Below are 20,319 nucleotides of genomic sequence, written 5' to 3'. Positions count from 1 at the left end.
CAGTCGGTTAACTGACTGACTCACGTCATGAGCTCAAGCCCCATGTCAGGCTCCGTGCTGAGCTTGGAGTCGGCTTGAGATTCTCCCTCCTCCCTCTGCCTCTCCCCCTGTGCTCTCTCGCTTTCTCTAAAAACAAATAAATAAATCTCTTAAAAAAAAAAAAAAGACCCAAGGAGAGTCGTATGCTACTTCTACAGGCTGACCCTGTGCTGCACTTTGGTACAGTTTTAGTTTCTCTTCCTAGTTCATGAGCTTGCTGGGCAAAGGGATGGTTTTCTAACAATCTCTAACTCCACAGCCCATTGTAAACACGGGAAGGAGCATGGTGGGGTGTTTTAAAGCATGGGTTTTAAAATCTGTATTAAAATCCTGGTTCTTCTACTTCTTTGCTCTGAGTCATTTGGCAAGTTAACTGATTTCCTCTTTAAGCAAATGGGGATAATAGTAATTACCTATACTTCACAGGGTTGTTGTGAGGGGAATGGAGATAATACACAGAGAACACTCAGGACAGTGCCTGATACCATAACAGTTGCTCAAAAAAAGTTAGCTAATAGCAATAAAGAAAATATGCTTAAACCACAGCGAGCATTTGTTGGTTTGTCAGTCATCCTTTCCTTTGAGGTTCTCCCCACTTCTGTTTTATGTGGCTCACAGTTGGCTGTTGATCATAGAACCCCTCCTAACTCCAGAGATGGTTCAGAGACTCACCCTTAGCCAATCTTAGAATCCTAAATGCCTGGCAACCATGATTGGTCCAAGACTGGACATGTGACCCAAGCGGCCCAATCAGAGTCTTCCCTGTAGTTGATATATGGAAATTGGGAGTAAGATACACTTCTCATTGCGAGGGTTGCTAGCCATGTTTTCTGCAGATATGAGGTAGAAGTGAGGGATGGATGGATGGAGAGAGGTTGCGTCTAGAAGAGTTGAATTCTTTGAGCTTTTCCTCCTGCCTTCTCACTATATGGGTGAATAAAATAATAGGCAACATTTACTGAGTACTTCCTATGTATTACTGTTCTGAGAGCTTCACATATATTAACTAATTTAATATTCCCAGCAAGCTTATGAAGAAGATATGATTAGGAAGGTCATTGCCATTTTACAGCTCAAGCTGTTGAGGCACACAACCGCTAAAGATCATATGGTGAAATGGCTGAGACTGGACTCAGGCAATCTGCCCGCAGAGCCCAGTCTTAATCACTTCACTACATTGTCTTGCAAACTCTGTTTAAGCAAGTTTAAGTCTGTTTTTTAAATCACTTGCAATGAAAAGAAACCCTACCCCCCCCCCCCCCCCCCCCCCCACACAAAAAAACAACAAACCCAAACAAACAACAACAGCAACANGGCCAACCTCCACTCTCTGACCCCTGGAAGGAAAACTCTTCCAGGCTGGAAAGCGACTGGAGCTCCTTCGGGGGTGTTCGGCACGGGGTGCTGTTGGTGCTGATGACCGCTGACACACGGAGCGGCACAGACACGGCGAAAGGCTCGGAGATATTCAGGGCCTTGCGCTGGTGACGGGGCGAGGGCTCCATCTGGAACAGGCTGCTGGTGAAGACCGATTTGCTGGGGCTGTCGTTGGAGGTGTAGAACATACCCAGCATCTTCGGGGCTGTTTGCTCGCTCTGCGGATCCTCGAGAGGCCGGAACACCTTCAGCTGCTCGGGTGGGGGCCGGGCCTGAGCGCCCTGAAGTTGGCTTCGGTCACTGCTCATGTCGAAGCCCCCCTCCGCCCCCGCTGGCATCCCCTCCTGGCCCCATTCGCCCTCCTGCTTGCTGAGGTCACATGAGCTGCCCGTGTTGGTCGAATGCAATTTCGTGGCTGGAATGAAGAATCCACCAGTGGTGACTGTTCGATTAAAATTTCCTTTGGTTTCTTTCCCTAGTGAAAAAGCAAACAAAGACATGGTCAGCAGCCTGGGCGCACACACCACGACAGCCTTCCAGTAAGGGAAGGTACACAACACCTGAACGTTGGAAAGGCATAGCATTCCTAAGAGAGACAGATAACACTTGCTTAAGGAGAGCATAACCATCTTCTCGTGTGCACAGAATGTCCGCACAGTGCCCTGGGAGGGCCATTTGCTGTTATGTTGTATGCATCTGTTTTCAACTCTGCAGGTGGGGCGGTTTCCAGAAGGCTAAGGTGGCTAGACAGAGCACTCGTCCACCCAGCAGTAAACGTAGATCATGAAAAAATAAAAAGAAGGGAGATGGCAGAAGGATGTTTGCTCAAAATGAAGAAGACAAAAAGGGCAAAATAACAGAATTTTGTTCTACTTTAAAACTTCAAAATGTATTGTTTTAAGCCTCCTCTGGCAGATGGACCCAAACAGGTGTTCGATTTCCCAGCAAGGAAAAATATGCCATTCTCAGCTAGACCTTTCTCCCTTTTCCCAGGCTTCCTCCTGCTGATTCAGGGGATGAGAAATTAGAAGTGGAAATTTTTTTTTTTAAAGATTTTATTTATTTGTTAGAGAGAGAGACAGCCAGCGAGAGAGGGAACACAAGCAGGCTCCCAGCGGAGGAGCCTGATGTGGGGCTCGATCCCATAACGCCGGGATCACTCCCTGACCCAAAGGCAGGCGCTTAACGACTGAGCCACCCAGGTGCCCCTAGAAGTGGAAATTAACCAAAAGTTAGAAACCCCAGTTCTGAGGACCGATTTCCCAACTGACTTAAAAGTGAAAGCAAAGAAGAGAAAAATCCGTATGGGAAATAAACAGGCTGCGAGATAACATGTGAGTTGCCTGGGATCGGGAGAAAAACGCCCCATGAGGTGCTATGGGCTCTGCTGGGCATCTTATGTAACATTAGATTAAAAAGTCTCATGACTGCTTATGGAGAAGTGTAATGACCTCCTTTAGCACACGAGAAAACCGAGACTTGGGGAGGCAGAGAACCTGCCCAGTGCCCATCGAAGTGAGGACCTCGATTTTGAAATATTAAATTCTGTAGAAACGCCCCAGGAGTTTCAAAACCAAAGCAAATGGCTGCATATAAAGGTGAGAAAATGCTAAGAGTCTCGAATGAGCTTGAAAAAGAGTTCACAGAGTATTTTACATGTTTACAATTATTTTTTAAAAGGTTGTTGTACAGATTTTCTGCATTGTTTCAAGTTGCCTCCTTTATCAAAGAGCAAATTGGTTTGTATTAAAGGAGCTGGAAAAGTCACGGGATAAATGTGGGGCGTGTGTGTAAACAGCCCCGTGCCTTACAACCCGTAGAGGTGCTTGTTGACTTATTAATAGAAACAGAAGCCAGAGGGACAGGCAAGCCAGCCCCTAAGACCAACGTGGTGTCGCTTTGGGGATGTGTCACCTCGCGTGCAACCGTACGCACATCTACTCCACCCCAAGATGACCGGCTACGTGCCGGGCTGGTGCCCATCGCTGTGTACTGATAAACGAATGCACCAATCTACCGGCGCAGAACCACGACCTGACAGGTACGATGAAGCTAATGCCTACGGAGACATGCGAATTCCAGACCCATAAGTACCCAGGCATCAAACTATGAGGTAAAAACCAGTGCTTGGCTCTTCTTTATGCCCCAGGGGAAGCCTCGTCTGCCTCGGTTCTCAGGTGTTGCCCTTTTACCCGGTTCAGATTTGAGCGTGCAATGGCGGCCCTCTCCGGCTGTGGTTAGACGAGGGCGGGGGAGGAGGATGGCGCATGAGGCCGAGGTCTGTGGTGTCACGTGGGGCGGGGAGAGGCCGGGAGGTGGTTAATGCAAGGGCTGTGTCACGTTGGGTTCAGGAAGGGTCAGGGGGGCTGTGGGACTAGGGGATGTGTGTGATTGCGACGGGACCACGAAGGCAGGTCTGGCAGGGGAGCTCCTTCTCCCAGTGGCAAGCGCCAGTTCCGAACGCAGTTGTGAGAGCTCACCTTCCACAGGCACTGAGCACAGTGAGTCCATGCTTTTAGCCGGTCGGATAGTAGCCTTTTCCACTAAAAACAAAAGAAAAAAAAATATCCCTGATCAATGCATATGGAGAGGAAGCGTTCAGAACAAAAGTCAGGCTGTAAGGATGTGAGAGAACGTTCTTCAGTAAGGTTTTTCAAATATTTATAATTTTCCCCTTTGGTAAACATTCCTCCCTTCCACCCTGGATGCTCCTACTTTCATAATGGGACTAAGTTTATAAAAACGGGGCTTTTGTAGATCAAACTTTTATGACTATTTCACAGATAAAGGTAAAATACAATTTTGTTAAATAGCTGTCAGCAAATGAGGAGCCCTGAACCAAATTTTACGATACGAAGATTCATCCAGAGGGTAGAGTCCATGAGGCTCGAGGCACCCACCCCCTTCCCCTGCAGGCTGGAGAGCAGGGTTCCTGGCCGCAGGTGCAACTGACCACCCAGGAATTTGGTACAGGAGGGGAGGGGGCCCAGGGGGGTAAGTCCCCTTTCTCCCACGTGCAGCTCTGCTCCTGAGGTCTGCAGGCTGGGTGCTCCTCCAAAGCATCTCACCCTGGAGCAGATCCAACTAAACCAAACTGTTTGGAGCACCTACTATGCGCCTGGTGCCCTCTGTGCGTCTTGGTAAGCCACCTAGGCAGATTTGGGGAAGAGTGTGGCTCAAATAAATAAACACTTATTCCAGGCACGGGATTACGTGCTTTAAAATATTGTTTCTTCTCACGGAGCTGAACTGGCTGAAAGGTAAGTTCCTCCTAGTGAGCTTGCCAGGAGAGGAAAGAGGGCAGTCTGGCAGCTGAGTGGGAGTCCCAGAACTCGCGGCTGTGAGGTCACTCTGGCTTCAGACACATCTGGCTTTGAATGCCAGCTCTGCCCTTTTGGGTGGTGTGACACACAGCTGACCTTCCCTAAACTTGGTTTCCTCACATGTGAAATGAGGAAAAGTAGAGTTGTTGTGAGCATTAAAGGAGTCGCACGTATAAAATAATCAGGTTGTACTAACCCAGAACGGAGGGAATACTCAGCCGAAACGAACCCTTGCTGCTCTATTTCTTCAGGATGACGCAGGCAGCTGGGGGCACTCAGGGAATGGTCTCTAGGAAGCCCTGGGAGTTGGCCCTACCCCAAACTGAGCTGTTCTATCCCTCTTTTAAATGTCCCCAATTTTCCTCCTTGCCCCAAACCCTGCCACCTCTGAGAGGCTCTGAATTAGCCCCGTGGCCTCCCTGGCTCGGGGCTTCTCTCTGCCTGGGCACTGTAGGGGGAGAACAGGGCCATCTTCACTCAAACCCTTGAAGACACCAAGACTGCCTTCAACCTCCTTGCTTCTACTCGTGCCCTAGAACTCTTGTCCTTTCGAGATCTGCTACTTCTGCAAATTTACAAACTGACTTATTCTACAATTGTCTGGCCAGTGTCCCTTGATTCGGAGACAAGCTTTTGCCTTTGTTTTCCAGAGGCCGTGTTTCTGGACTTCCTCTGGGTTGCATATGTCAGCCTTGAGGGCCAGTGATCTGATGACACTAAGTGTCATGGAGGATGGCCGACAGTTCTCTCTGCCACCAGTGTTCACCTATCATGTTGGACCCTCTTTCTAATGACGTGGCTTCTTGTGGCCTTGGTGGCCACAGCAGCTACTTTTGGGAACAGTCCCCAAGGATTCCCTGGCTTCATTTCCATTTCAGTAACTGAGCACTCAGGGCTCCTTGGCCCATGACTATATTTAGCACATAGTTTTCTGTCTGGGACCTTGTCCTGACCTCATGGAGGTACATCTACCAGTTTTCTGGCAGCTTTGGAGTCCTCAGGTCCCCTCTCTTAGATTACCCCTATGGCTTTGGGACTTCCCTGCTTACTTTGGGGAGTTTCCTGGACTCTCCCTGTGGGATAATTCCAGTACATCCCCTTCGTCCGTCCCCCTCCAAAAAATCCCCAGTGTTATACATGGTCAATCAGTTTTTAAAATTCCCTTAGTTATGGAGTTTGGAAAAGATTTAAAAAATTACTTAAATATGTTAATCCACTGACTCACTTTTTTCACATGCATATTTCAACAAATAGTGAGTTTTTGTCACTTACAGACACTATGCTGGCAGATAGGACCATGAGCGGCCTCCACCCCTGGTCTTTAGTTTTGAGGGTCCCAGCAACACTCCTCTGGTGAAAGGTGGGCACTGAGGACCCCTAGGCAAGGTCAGAGAGCCCCTTGTGCTGGCACTGATGGCTCTTTCATTTCACCCCTGCGTCCCATCACAATTCAGCCATTTCAATGATCTATCTCTGATTAGTTTGTTCATGAAATCTTAGACCTGTGGCTTCCAACCCTGGCCACATTTCAGAATCATTACCTGGGGAACTTTCTAAAAATGACCAAGATTCTGGCTTCCCCACAGACCTCCTGAGGCAAAACTGCTATGGGTATGAACATCTGAGGTGCAGCCAGGCTGAGACCCCCTGGCCAGGGACATCCTGTGCATTCTGTGAGTAGACTGCCATTTGATCCAGCACCTTGGACTTCTTCCTTTTGAAAACCACATGGTGGAGGCGGGGGGGCAAGATCAAAGCAGATCTTTTATTTCATTGTTTTGCTCTATTGTTTTTGACTTTTTGTTGTGTGGTAAACTTCTTTCATTGTATCACCGATTCTGTAACTGAAATTCTCTTTGATGTGCTTAAGCAAATCTCTTTATTATTAGATCAGGAGTTCCTTGCCAGGTACTCCTCCCGTCAAATTCTCCTTTGAGAATCCTAATTTCTGATTTGTATCTGATCTACGGTACCTGTGGCAACCTGCCCTCTTCACCTGAGATATCTTTCCAGTTGGTGAAAGCCATGTTTCCTCAGATAGTGAATGCTGTAGATGTCTACCCAGAATCAGTTCCCTTTCTCCTTCTCACAGAACCCTTGTACTTCTTGGCTGCATCTGACTGTAAGCCCATTCCGCACGCCAGTGGCTGGTTTAGGAAGCCAGGCCTAAGCCAAGTCAGCACAGGGCACTCCCTTGGCCATAGGGATTGAGCCATATGACTCAGTGAAGGCAGCTGAGATGGGGTGGGGTGGGCAATGTTTCTGATGGGGAGCTGCTGGGAAAGAAGGGTCCCTGCTCTTAGGAGCAAGCTACCAGAAATGATGTTCTTTCTCCTTCTGGACATAGTGATAGTCAAAGATAAAGCCTAGAAGTACTATAGCCACTTTGTTGCAGCAAAGAAGCCAGCCAGACATGGGATGATGCTGACCCAAGAGCTGACGAAAACAGGGGAATGGAGACAGACCCACTGTGTTAAGCGCTGAAGCCTTCCCTACATCTGGGTGTCCCGTTACAGAGCCCAGTAAGTTCCCTCACAGCATAAGCCAGTTGAGTTGGATGTACTCCTATTTCCAGCCTAAGTCACTGTAACTGCTATACCCAGTGACATCCCTCATTACTCCAGTAGGCAAATGTGAAGATTCCTAACATCTGTGTTTGGCATACAGTTATCATTGGCTTCAAGGAAAGTCCTTCAAAATATTTTCGCTCATTTTTCCTATAAGCATTCATTTCCTCCCAAAATCTTTATTATTAAAAACTTCAGGGGCACCTGGGTGGTGCAGTCAGTTAAGAGTTGGACTGTTGGTTTCCACTCAGGTCATGATCTCCAGGTCATGGGATGGTGCCCTGTGTCTGCTTGAGATCATCTCCCTCTCTCTCTCCCCCACTTGTGTGTGTGTGTGTGTGTGTGTGTGTGCGTGCGTGCGCGCGTGCTCTCTCTCTCTCAAATAAACAAAATCTTCAATAAAAAAAAAACTTCAAACATTCACAAAATTTGAAGATCTCTAAACCTACCACCCAGGTTGACATTTGCCATATATTTGCTTTCTCTATTTCTATATCTGTATCTACCTACTCACTTAAGTTTTGCTGAATCATATGAAAGTGAGTTTCAGTATTTTGATACTTCATATACTTCATCTTTACATACTTCAATGCTGGGCCGCCTGGGTGGCTCAGTTGGTTAAGTCTCTAACTTAGGCTAGGGTCATGATCCCAGGGTCCTGGGATCAAGCGCCACATTGGGCTCCTCCCTCAGCAGGGAGCCTGCTTCTCCCTCTGCCCCTCACCCTGCTCGTGCTCTCTCTCTCAAATAAATAAATAAAATATTTAAAAATAATAATAAGTAAATAAATACTTCAACCTTAGCATATGCTTCCTAAGAACCATTAGCACCCTATGGAAATTTACAGTTCCTTAATATCATCTAATAACTTACCTAATAATAATAATCACCAAAATTATCATTTGTAGCCTCCTTTTTCAAAGGATCCAATCAAGGTTTGCACATTGTATTTGTACACTTACCTTTTACAAATTGTTTTCATAACTATTGCCCCCCATTTTAAAAAAAATCAGACTTTCAGTCTATCACACTAAAGGTCATTGTGGCAGATTTCTTTGGACTTCCCTTTGTGACAGTATTCAGCTGGATTGGTTATATTCCCCATTGTACCGTGATTCCCTCAGTTCCTTCTTGCACCAATTCCCATTCATTATTCAGATATCATTCCCACAAGGCAACACTCCTATTTAAAAATTATAACCCTGGCATGAGTCATGGGGGAGAAGGGACAGATCTTCCTTATACTACAGTTCAATTAATCAATGTAGAAGGAATGATGGAAACAGAAAATGACCATTCGGCAAACCCACAGTAAAAGCTGTTATAATAACAGTAATAACTTTTGGGGTACCCAGGTGGCTCAGTCTGCCTTTGGCTCAGGTCATGATCCCAGGATGGGATCAAGCCCCAAGTCAGGCTCCCTGCTCAGGGGAGAGCCTGCTTCTCCCTCTCCCTCTGCTGCTTCCCCCTGCTTCTATTCTCCCTCTCTCTCCCTCTCTCTGTCAAATAAATAAATAAAATCTTTAAAAAAAATAACAGCAATAACTTTTGCAGGCAAGAACCATTGATTGATGCTAAAATTCAGGGATGAAAGTATAATGAGAAACAGGATATTTTCATAGTCTCAAAATATCTCCCACAATATACTTGTTAATTAGAAAGGAAAAAATAGTAACTTTACATGGGCCAGCACTTTAAGCAAGTGATCAAAGTCAACATCACCAGCAAAAAGAGATTGACATCATGTGCCTCCTGATAAGACACGCTGAGACAGGCACAACATTCATAACTTCAATCAGACCATGAAAAAACAGACAAACCCAGGCTGGAATACAGTCTACAAAATAAATGGCCATACTCTTCCAAAGTGTCATGGTCAGAAACACTGAGGAAATGTCCAAGACTGGAGGAGATTAAGGAGGCATGACAACTGAATGAAATGTGCATCCCTGGACCAGAAAAAGGATATTAGCTGTACAATTGGTCAATTATGAGTAAGGTCTGTAAATTACTTAATATTATTATATTGATGTTAATTGTTTGGCTTGGCTCGTTGTGTTATGGTTAACATCAAAAGCAGCTGTGTGAAGGGTGCAAGGGTTCTCTGTGTACTATTTCTGCAACTTTTTTTTGTAAATCTAAAATTATTTTTTAAAAAAAAGACTCCCTAGTTAATCTTTAAATTTATGTTTCAGGTCTATTGAGTTTGACATGATCAAAGACCTAAGAAGCAGAGCTACGGGGCGGGGGGGGGGATATCTCGCTCTCTCTCTCTCTATATATATATATCCCCTCTTATATATGATAAATAAATATTTATAAAATAGAAAATCTATATTGGTCTCTGTCCCTGTTTTAGGAGCACAGGGCTGCTAAAACCCTTGTAATGTCCTAGGTGATAAGAGTGTCTTCTGTTCTAATGAGGCCACTCTGGGTGGGCTCCTGGTTGGGGGCTGGTCACCAGAAAGACCAAGCCAGGATTAGAAGCTTGGAATGTTCAGCCCCACCCCCTATTCTCTTGAGAAGGGAAAAGGGCTGAAAATGGAGTTTATGATTGATTATGCCTATGCGATAAGCTTCCATAAAATCCCAATAGTATGGGGTTCAGAGAGTCTCCAGTTAAGCAAACACATCCACACTGGGGGGGGGGAGGTGACGCACCCCAACTCTGTGGGGTAGACAGAAGGTCCTGTGCTCAGGACCCTCCCAGACCTCACCTTACGTATCTCTTCAACTGGCTGCTTGTCTGTGTCCTTCATCATATCCTTCGATAAACTGGTCAACATAATGAAGTGTTTCCCTGAGTTCTGTGAGCCGCTCTAGCAAATTAATCGAACCCAAGGAGGGGGTCTTTAGAACCTCCAGTCTACAGCTGGTTGGTCAGAAGCACAGGTGACAGCGAGGCTTGTGACTGGCATCTGAAGTGTGTGAATGTGCGGGGTGGGGGGCCATCTTGTGGGAACGAGCCCTTAGCCTGTGGGATCTGAAGCTGTCTCCGGATAGACCGTGTCAGAACTGAGCTAAGTTGTAGAACAGCGAGTGGTGTAGCAGAGAGTTGCTTGCTGTGAGGAAAAACCTCCACACATTTGGTGACCAGAAGTGTCAGAAGTGAGGTGTTGTGTGTAGGCAGTGAGGAGACACACAGGAGGGAAACAGTAGTGCAGAACTGGGTTTTTCCTACTCAGGAGGTGGATTGAATGGAGTTTTTCTGATATAATATATATCTGATAAAACATAACTGCTAGTGAGTCTTACCTGAGAGCCTCTGTCCTCTCACAAATACACTCCCATTTCTACTCAGCTTTGATTTGGAGTCTGATCCAGAACGTCCCAGGTTAAATATTGATTTCCACTTCTTCGATTTACTGGAGAGCTTTCTTCTAAAAGAGCCAAGCCATAATAAAGGGTTAGTTGGTGACTGGTCATTTCACTGGGACCTTTAAATTGAGAAGGAATAGCCCAATCATGTTCTTGGTTATGAATGGCTCTGACATTTCAGGAAATTCCTCTCTAAAACTCAGTTTGAACCCGAGTCTGGCCCTGTCTAGGGATACCCTGGACGACTAAGCTAGGCTGTCATATTCCTCAGGGGAAGGGCCAAAGGTGTGCTATTAAAGGCAGGGGTGAGGGCAGACAGAGGCAGGATGGGTGGGAGACTGGGAGGTCACAAGCAAGCACACAGTTCTGGGAATTCTGGTAGGAATTCTGGTAAGCACTGTAGTTCTGGGTTTTCAAAGACACCTGTTTTTTAAGGAGTAAACACCAAAGACCAAAGAACTCAGTGCCATCATCCCCCCTTCACTTTGGCCGTTCTGCTTGGTCATCCACAGGTGAGGAGACGGCTGGCAAAGACTTCCATGGACTGAAAGGGGGCGGATGAGAAAGTGACTTGGAAAAAAGTCTGGCCTGGGAGAGTCAGAGGCTGCAGGGTGTGGTCAAAGATCCCTGCGGAGAAAGGCCGAGGGGGTGGGGGGCTGGGGGGGGTGATTAGTGTGTTTCTGGCTTCACTCTATTGCCCTGATGCCTCTCACCAGGCTCCCTCAGTAGGAGGCAGGAAAAGGAGAGTGCTACACTGGCTCTGGAGAGCCTGGGGCCAACAGAGGTCACCACCAGAGGTCACCATAGAGGCCCTGCCCCGCTCTGGTTCTCCCAGCTATCAGACTTCATAAAGTTCCACGATGAAACCTTCCAACTTGTGGGTTCCACAAAGGGCCTTTTGTCCACAGGGTTCTCAGAGAACATCCAGATCTCAAGCCCAACATGTTCTTACAATCAATCAGAGATAGATCTGCAGTACTTGGTGGTTTCTTTTGAATCCAGCCCAGTTTTTTTCAAGCACTTGGCCACGGATGTATTTTATAGGGTCACATACCTTGGGGTATGATGAACCCTTGTGTGGTTAAGGCACAGAGAAAATACACTTCATGGTCCACCTGGGGTACTCTCCTTTCTAACCCCCGGGTGGAAGTCTTATTCTCCAGGGATTTAGGGAGCAAAATAATGGGGCTCAGTCTAGAGAGAACATGATCCATGTACTTCAGGAAATGGAGGGGTTTCTCACCAGGTGACATCTAGGTGTGCCATTTCCATAATGCACATGCATTGTGACAGGCACCCCTTCTGCTGGGTAACATGGCAGTATTCCTCCCTCCTCAAAGGGAAATAGCGCCACCATCTTGGGGATCATGCTGGCAAGAAGACTGAGGTACCTATTTTCATACCTCTTTCTACTGACAAAACATTGAAGACAACAGTCTCCAGTGAAAAATTCTCTTTTCAGCTCTTCCACCTACTGTCTGCCTAGAGTTTGGGACTCCTGCTTCAATCACGGCCGACTTTTTACAGCAGGGTGTGAAGCCGAGAAGGGAAGGGGAATGTGGGGAGACCAGGGTTACAACAGAGGAAGCAATGAAGAAAGAAAATATTCTATGAATAAAATTGATGTTCGGTTTGGTTTTGGAGGGGAAGGGGGGCTCTGACGGACATGGAAGGAGGCATGGAAGCCAGGCGTATGTGTCCCCAAGTGCTGCCTGCCCAGAGCTCTCAGTCTAGAGTGGCACTACTTGTCAGCTTATCCTCCATTCATCTCTACGGCTTTTATAATGTCACCTGGAGGTGGAGGGTGGTGAGAGGGAGTCAAGTTTTTTATTTCAGCAAGCTTCCTTCTGAAAATGTCAAGATGTTTTGTCTAAACTAAGGAGAAAGGGATTTTAGCCATGACTCTTGACCCCTATGAGCCCGAGCCCCACCCCCATCATGGTACTTAGGGATCTCTGATGGGAGAGCTGGTCTTGATAACTTGGGGGCAGGGAGGGAAGACATCAATCACCAGTGAGAGAGAGAGTTGTGGAGGCAGCTCCCTTCTCTTCCAGAATATTCCCTTACATCCAGACCCAGCCCGTACCCCCAACCTATGCTGAGACTATATAACTACCTCTTCTGTCCCCCTCCATTCAAATCCTCCCCAGAATTTAAGAGCATGCTGCTTACTTGTTGTCTGGTAACTCAAGAACGGTGTGGAAGAGGGTGCCCATGGGAGGGACAATTTCAGGCAAGCTATTCTCTCTCCTTTCCTTCCGAGCAGGATGGTTAGTAGCCAGGCTCCGGGCCTGGGCTTCCTCCAGGCTCACCAGCTTCATGGGCAAGGAGAGGGCTGGCAAGGTCAGGCTCTTCGTGATGGGCGGGTTTTCTATACAAAAAGAAAAGAGCTCAGTCATGGAAGGAGGCCTGTGCATTGGGTATAGCCAGATTCCCCATCCACAGCACCTCCATTCCTGACCCCCTGACAGGAGGCTTCTGGGGACTTTGGGGGTTGGGGGCAGAGGCTGCACATAGGAGACTGACAACCTCATGGCCAGACAGCCAGCAGGCACATAGGGCTTCAGGAAGCAACCTGTACTTCTTGTACTTTTCCTTCCTTCTCTCCTTCCTTCGTAGGAAAACATTTATTGAGCATCTACTGCCCAGTACTTTGGCCAGGTGGGAATGTATGCCCAGCCATAGATGTAGCCTCGCTCAGCTAGAACAAGGCAGGAGACTGTTCCCGCTCTCTGCAGCTGCAGAACACACGCTCCAAGGCGGTTTAACGTGGGCGCCTGTTCTGTCCCTAGATCACTAAGGTTTAACCTCTGCGGTGAAAAGACAGTTTATGGCCTATACTATTTCCTAAAAGATAGCTGGCTTTTTACTCACTACTCAGTGGTGTTAAGTGTATGCAAGCTAATCTTTTCTTTCTATGGTTTTGGGGAGGTTTTTTTGTTTTTGTTTTTATTTTTTGTTTTAAGAAATGGGAGTGATGATGATAGATCAGTGGTGTCCAGGGTCCTCTCTTTTCTCCAAGTCATTGGTTCTCAACTTGGGGCAATTTTGTAGCCCCCATCCCCCCTTCCCCAGGGACACTTGGCAATGTCTGGAGACATTTTTGGTTGTCATAAGCTTGTGTGGGAGTCTACTGGCATCTAGTGGGTAGAGGCCAAGGATGCTGCTAACTATCCCACAATGCACAGCACAGCCCACACCAAGAGCTAGCCGGCACCAGCGCATGGGGCTGCACTAATGGCGGGCCCTTCTCTGTGGGCCTTTCACAATGGACCCATGCCAGAGAAGTGGGCAGCCCCGAACCATTGCCCAACCTCCTCACTGGTGGGCTGTGAGCACTGAAGAGGGCTGTTGAGTGTGGAAAATGGAAAGGGAAAAAAAAACCCAACCACACACACAAACAAAAAAACCAAAAAAGAACTATCCAGTATGAAATGTCAATAGTGCCAAGACTGAGAAACCTTGATAAGTAAAAGAAGAGGAGGTCTAAGTTGGCCTCTGTGTAGTGTTTGGCACTCTTGCCAGTTTTCTGTAACTTCAGAAGGTGTGAAGAGACTCAACGATAACTTGGACCAACGGAGACTAAAGCAATCTTTTTTGGTACAGGACTCATCTAATTTTCAGAAAGCACCGTGACGGCATTATTTCTCTTTGCAGAGCATGACCGTCTCTGGGAGGAGGGAAGTAAAACCACTGACCAATGGCCTGGTAGAAAACAGAGACGGTGTGCGACACTGGGGTCCTTCCAGGAGGAAGAGCATGGCAGTCTTTCAGCAGGACTGCAATTAAGTAAATCCGTGATTCTAAAAACTTTTCAGTAAAGTTTCCAACTTTAACGCAGCTTTCCAACTTAATCTCAAGGAGGTTAAACTATTTAAATTTTATATATTCTTAATATTTGCATTCTAGATTATTTATGATTTGTTAATTATTTATTTACTTAAAAATTTCAATCATTCTGGGAGCAACTGGATCAGTGGGAGGAATCTACCCTGCCGAGTCAGGAGAGCTCGGCTGGTTTAGCACTTACCTCTCCCCCTAGTTTCAGGCTGCAGTGTCCTAAGGCCTGCTCATTGTCTCTGCTTAGATGTTTAACAGGCATCTCTAACTTACCAATCATTTCATAACACAGCTTGTGATGGCTGCTCTTCACTAATAAACTGCTACCCCCTCCCATCTTGGCCAAGTCAGTAAATGGCGCCATGGACCACCCAGCTGTAAGCCGAAACCTGGGGGAGTTATTTTTCATTCATTCCTTTTTCTGATGCTCCACCTCCCCCCACATCCAGCCTATAGCAAGTCCTATAACTCTTACCTCCAAAATGCATCCCAAATCCAGCCACCTTCCTTCCATCCACTACTAACATGTTAGTCCAGGCCACCATGATTGCCCACCTGCCATTGCTCCTTCACTGGTCTCCCTGCTTCCAGACTTGATGCCTTTTCATCTCTCCTTCACACCATGGTCAGAATGCTCGGACTCTGCACTCCCTGCTCAAAATCCTCAAATTCTTTCCCATGGTGCTGAGAACAAACCAAACTCCTAGCTTGACCTACAAGGACCTTCCATCTGCTTTCCCTCTCCTCTTTGCCCACTGACCCAGTGGTCTACAAAAATACACAGTAAAAATTTTTGAATGTATACTCCCATTATAAATTATACATATATGCCACTGTATTAGTGTTATATATAACAGAAAACACACAAAATCATAGAAATTACAAAATGTACAATAGAAAGAAACGAAAAAGAAATGCTAATAGTTTCTTCCAACACCCGTGGTTCAGTACTTCAGTCTTTGGTGCCCCCTAGGGTTGGGCACACCACTTTGGAGACCCCACTGGTTCTAGCCACACTGGCCTACTTTCTGTACCAGTCCAAGCCCCTTTCCATTTCAGAGCTTTTATAATCTCTATTCTCTGTATTTGGAACATTCGTCCCCTAGATCCTCACATGACTGGTTCCTTTTGTCATAAGGTCTCAGTTCAAAGATCACTTCTTCAGAGACCATGGCCGTTCTGTACCAAAACAACAACACCAAATCACTGACCGTTGCATTAACCTGCTGTGTTTCCCTCATGCTGTTTCGTGTCTTTGAAGTGATAATCTATTTATTTGTAATCTTGTATATTGCTTGCCTTCCCAACTAGACCATAGCTCTCTGCAGGGCAGGATCTTTGCCATTTTGCACACTGATGTGTCCACAGTGTGTAGAATAGTTCCTGGCACCTAGAAGTTGCTCAATGCATATTTATGTTTTGTTTAAAAGATTTTATTTTTATTTATTTGACAGAGAGCATGAGCACAAGCAGGGGAGCAGCAGGCAGAGGGAGAGGGAGAAGCAGGCCCCCCGCCAAGCAGGGAGCCCGATGAGGGGCTCAATCTCAGGACCCTGGGATCATGACCTGAACCGAAGGCAGGCGCCTAATGACTGCGCCACGCAGGCGCCCCGCATATTTATGTTTTAATGAATCTTGGGTACATCACATTCTCTCTGGCCTCATTGATCTGATTTATTAAACAAAAGTATTGGACTCTATGACTACTAAAATCTTTCCAATTTGAAATAAAGCCCTATTTCCAAATCTTAAATTCCAAAGGGTATGGCTTCTTCCATTTTGTGTAAACATTAACAATGCTATCTTACCAAAGTCAATACGAATTCATGACAGGAACATTTAAATGAACTGCATTGTATAATAAGTATTAGAGGCAATCAAGAGTTAGAGACTCATGAGTAATTTGGATTTTAGTATACAGTACAAAAGATGATTAAGGCAATGGTCACAAAGAGAACAGGCATTTCCAGGCTGGAATCAGAACAGCTTTAACACTAATAGTCATGGACAGGATCTGCTGTTGAGAAGAACATTTCCCAAAAGTCATTACTTCTCCACAACGGTTTATCGGCCTATTTTCCTGTTTTTTTCCCTTCATAGAGGCAGCATAGAGTTAAGGAAAGAGCAATGGGCTGAAAAATTAGATTCAACATTCAGTGTCAAAGTTACTAGTTGTATGGCCTTGGGCAGTTGCTAAGCTTTTCTGGTTCTCTGGTTCTTTGCGTATAAAATAAGGTCAATAACAACTTTCTGATTGTGAAAAGTCCACAAGATCATATACAGGGAGTGCCTGCAATCGTTCCTGGCATAGAATAAGTCCCCAGTAATCTACTGGTTGATTCAAAGGGATGAATGAATGCATGCATCTTCTCACCTATTTCCAAAAGGATTTACATAGCTTACGATAAAAAATACATCTATAGTGGGAAGGTTAAAATAAAGATAAAAGAAACATTAGGCACTCCTAAGTATATAACAAAGAGAATCGAAAACGTGTGTTCACACAAAAACCTGTATTCACAGCAGCATTATTCTTAATAACCAAAAAGTAGAAACAACCCAAATGGCCATCAACTGACGAATGGATAAACATAATGTACTATAGGCATTCAACAGAAGATATACTATTCATCCATAAAAAGGGAGGAAACACTGACGTACGTAACAATATGGGTCAAACTCCGGGAACATGTGCTAAGTGAAAGAAGTCAGTCACAAAAGACCCACATGTTGTATGATTCCATTTATATAAAATGTCCAGAAGAGGCAAATCCCTAGAAATAGAAAGTAGCTTTGTGGCTGCCAGGGTCTCGGGGGAGGGCAAAATGTGCAGAGACTGTTTCATGTGTATGGGGTTTCTTTCTGGAGTGATGCAATGTTCTGAAATTAGATGGTGGTGATGGTTGCACAATTCTGTGACTACACGAAAAGCCACTGAACTGTATACTTTAAAATGATTAAAATGGTGAATTTTATGCTATGTGAATTTTATTTCAATAAAAATTTTTTTCAAAGGAAGGTTACAAACCACACAGAGGACAGGGTAGGGGTGGGAACAATTATACTGGGAATCAGAATTGGATGTTAACTGCAATTGATTATTCTGATGGTTATGCTTGTTTTTCCAACTACATTAGCTAAACTAGAAAAGAATGCTTTAATCAGCTAACACAAATATTTTGCAGATAGAGTTCTCATACACCACTGGTTCTCCAAGTGTGGACCCTGACCAGCAGCAGCAACATCACCTGAAAACCCATTAGAAATACAAATTCTCAGCAGCATTCCAGACATACCGAATCAGAAGTTCTGGGGATTAGGTCCAGTAATCTGTGTTTGAACAGCCCTCCAGGTGATTGTGACGTATGTCAAGGTTGGAAAACTCACACAAGTGATACTTACAAGGCTTCTTGACCAACTAGATTTCTTGATTTTTACAAATTAAGCTCACAGGAGTCCAAGCGACAGAAACCAATTCACTCCCAGCGTGCATTATACCATTATGAGAGCTCCCGGGAATCATAGTCTTGCACCTTCTCCCGTCCAGCCTCAAAAGCTCTATCTTTCTCACCAGCATGGCCACACAGGGTTTCAGCGCTAACCAGTCTCTGCATACGCATGCCCACAAATACACACTCATTTTTGTATGCCTAGTGCCTGGTGCGGGACAGAACAAAGCAAGCACTCTAGAAACATTTGCGAAGAGAACACATTCTGAATATACATGTGCGTATGGCCATGCTGCCTCTTAGCACATTCACAGAAAACTCCAAGAGGAAGATGTAAGGGTCTTCTGAAATACCACAATGACAGTAAAGGTGAGGGAGGAATGTTACCTGTAGATAATAATCCAGGAAGTTAAATAACTCACTAAAACCAATAGATTATTCCACGGCAGAACTCTGCATTCAAGGGATAGGTCATGTGTGCAACTGCTCAGAAACACGCTACGGCCACCCACGAACGCGTCTTGCTGCACACAGCCCAATGTACATGTATGCACGATCCCCAGACGCTGATGCATGGAGCAGTCAGCCCACACGCACACAGCCAACACTCAGAGCTAGAAGCAAGCCCACCCTAACTTCTTCTTGGGCCCCGTGAGTAAGGCAAAGAAGAAGGATGGCCTGGTGGGGAGTATGCCAGGAGAAGCCATTACCGTTGTTCTCCAAGGATGCAGGTGTGCCGTTGTTAAAGATTTGATCCACATGATTCAATATGAACTCAATCACCACCTGCTGGACCCGAACTGCAAGGAAAGCCGCGTCTCCATTGCAACCAGTAGCTTCGATTTCTTTGGACCTAAATCATGGATGAAACACATTCAGTGAGTGAGTCCACCCCCCAACGGAAAGCAGTCGGGAGAGCCAGTACAAGCCCCATTTCCTAAATGTATACAGTTTGTTAACCTCTAGAATATTTGAACTATTTAAGACCTATTGAAAGGACTCTCCAAAGGCTGTGAAGCCCAACACACTGAACAAATTTGGAAAACAGTTACCAGGTACCATACATTGCTAGACTATAAACACCGTATTTGTAAATATACAGGAATTGATTATTTCTGCATCGGATTTCTTTCCACCCCCACCCAATTGTTCTGTGGGTCAGGCCATCATTTAGGAAGTCCTATGAAGCAGTGACCCCACCAAAACCAACAAAAGCCAATGAGCCTTAAAGACAAGAAAGGCCTTTTCAAGAAATTATAACATATAGACCTGTAACTTTAGCCACATGCTGGTTGTAACAAGAAAACGCCTTTGGAACCCAGAGTTGCCAGGATAGCAGACAAAGAGCTCAGGCTATTAAAATCGTCTTAATTTACATGTGTTACAAATAACCACTTAGCTACAGGTTTGTCTTCAAGGGGCTTCAGTTTTGAAGAATCCAGTCTTCGTTTCAGTTGGTGGGCTGCTTTGAGCCCATGGGGTGGTAAGAGGGTGAGGGTGTGGTGGTTACCTGAGCAGGTTTGGTGCCCACACCAGGGCCAGGTTCCTGGCATGCATGTTGGTCTTGCTGCTGAAGGAGGCAATGTGGGCCAGGTGTCGAATCAGGTATTCCAAGGTCCTGTAATGGTTCATTTTTTTTTTTTTAAACAAAGTTAGAAACTTCATTGCCTGTGTAAAGCCTGACATCTGGAGATAATTTCTAAGTTTGGATTTAAGAGAGTCTAAATATTTCTATCTCATGAATTTTGGAGGAATATCAGGAAGCTATCAAGATTGATGGAAATAATCTTCTTGGCTCTAGGCACACTGGCCCAGGGTGGAGAAGGGGTATGCTTTTGTCAGAAGTCAGCCGAGGCTGTTGGAGAACCATAGACAGCTCCCTGGGCCTCCTTTTACCCAGGCCACCATTGCTGCCCACAATCTTGAAACCGGTTCTTATCTCAGCTCTTTCTGGAATTCTCCCAGCTATGGGTAACTTGGTCCTTGTTAGTTAGAGAGCTCATCTCATGGATGAATGACATCTGTTACCGTAGGAAGTTCTTTCTTATACCACATCAAAATCTTTCCCCTTGTTAAAAAAAAAGGCTTAGAAAACCTGGGAAAGGTGGGAAGATGAGGGGCTAAACTGTGAGGAAAAAATGGAAGGATGGGATGATGTGGGGGATGGTACTGATGAGCAAATAGAGAGATCAGTCAACTAAAAGCTCAAGAACTACAGCCAAATCCTATTTAAAAACCGTCCTGGATTCCAGAAATTTGTTTATGCTATGAATCTGGATAAGAACCTAGGATATCACAGCCAGTGAGGCTGACTTGTGTGATCAGAATGACTTCCAGTGAGACTCTGAGGAGGGCCCCACAAGTAAATAGGACATGGGCCTCCCCTTCCTGCCAATGTCTCTGGGC

The 20,319-nt window shown here is 45.7% G+C and overlaps 1 protein-coding gene and 1 non-coding gene across 2 annotated transcripts in view; one reads left to right on the top strand and one right to left on the bottom strand.

The window, feature by feature from the left end:
- ARHGAP31 (Rho GTPase activating protein 31) overlaps positions 1 to 20,319 on the bottom strand; it is a 99,105-nt gene that overhangs the window by 7,809 nt on the left and 70,977 nt on the right. The window contains 6 exon segments of the mRNA XM_034658957.1: positions 1,352 to 1,891; positions 3,897 to 3,959; positions 10,562 to 10,686; positions 12,797 to 12,995; positions 18,624 to 18,766; positions 19,424 to 19,531. Of these exon segments, the coding sequence (XP_034514848.1) occupies positions 1,352 to 1,891; positions 3,897 to 3,959; positions 10,562 to 10,686; positions 12,797 to 12,995; positions 18,624 to 18,766; positions 19,424 to 19,531 (1,178 nt within the window).
- LOC117795548 lies at positions 13,846 to 13,982 on the top strand. The gene has a single exon (XR_004619604.1). It is a non-coding gene; the product is annotated as a small nucleolar RNA SNORA42/SNORA80 family (small nucleolar RNA).

Source organism: Ailuropoda melanoleuca, chromosome 1 (genome assembly GCF_002007445.2).
Source record: "Ailuropoda melanoleuca isolate Jingjing chromosome 1, ASM200744v2, whole genome shotgun sequence".
Classification (NCBI taxonomy): Eukaryota; Metazoa; Chordata; class Mammalia; order Carnivora; family Ursidae; genus Ailuropoda; species Ailuropoda melanoleuca.
Note: the sequence above shows the minus strand (reverse complement) of the source record. Positions and strands in the feature narration are given on the sequence as shown.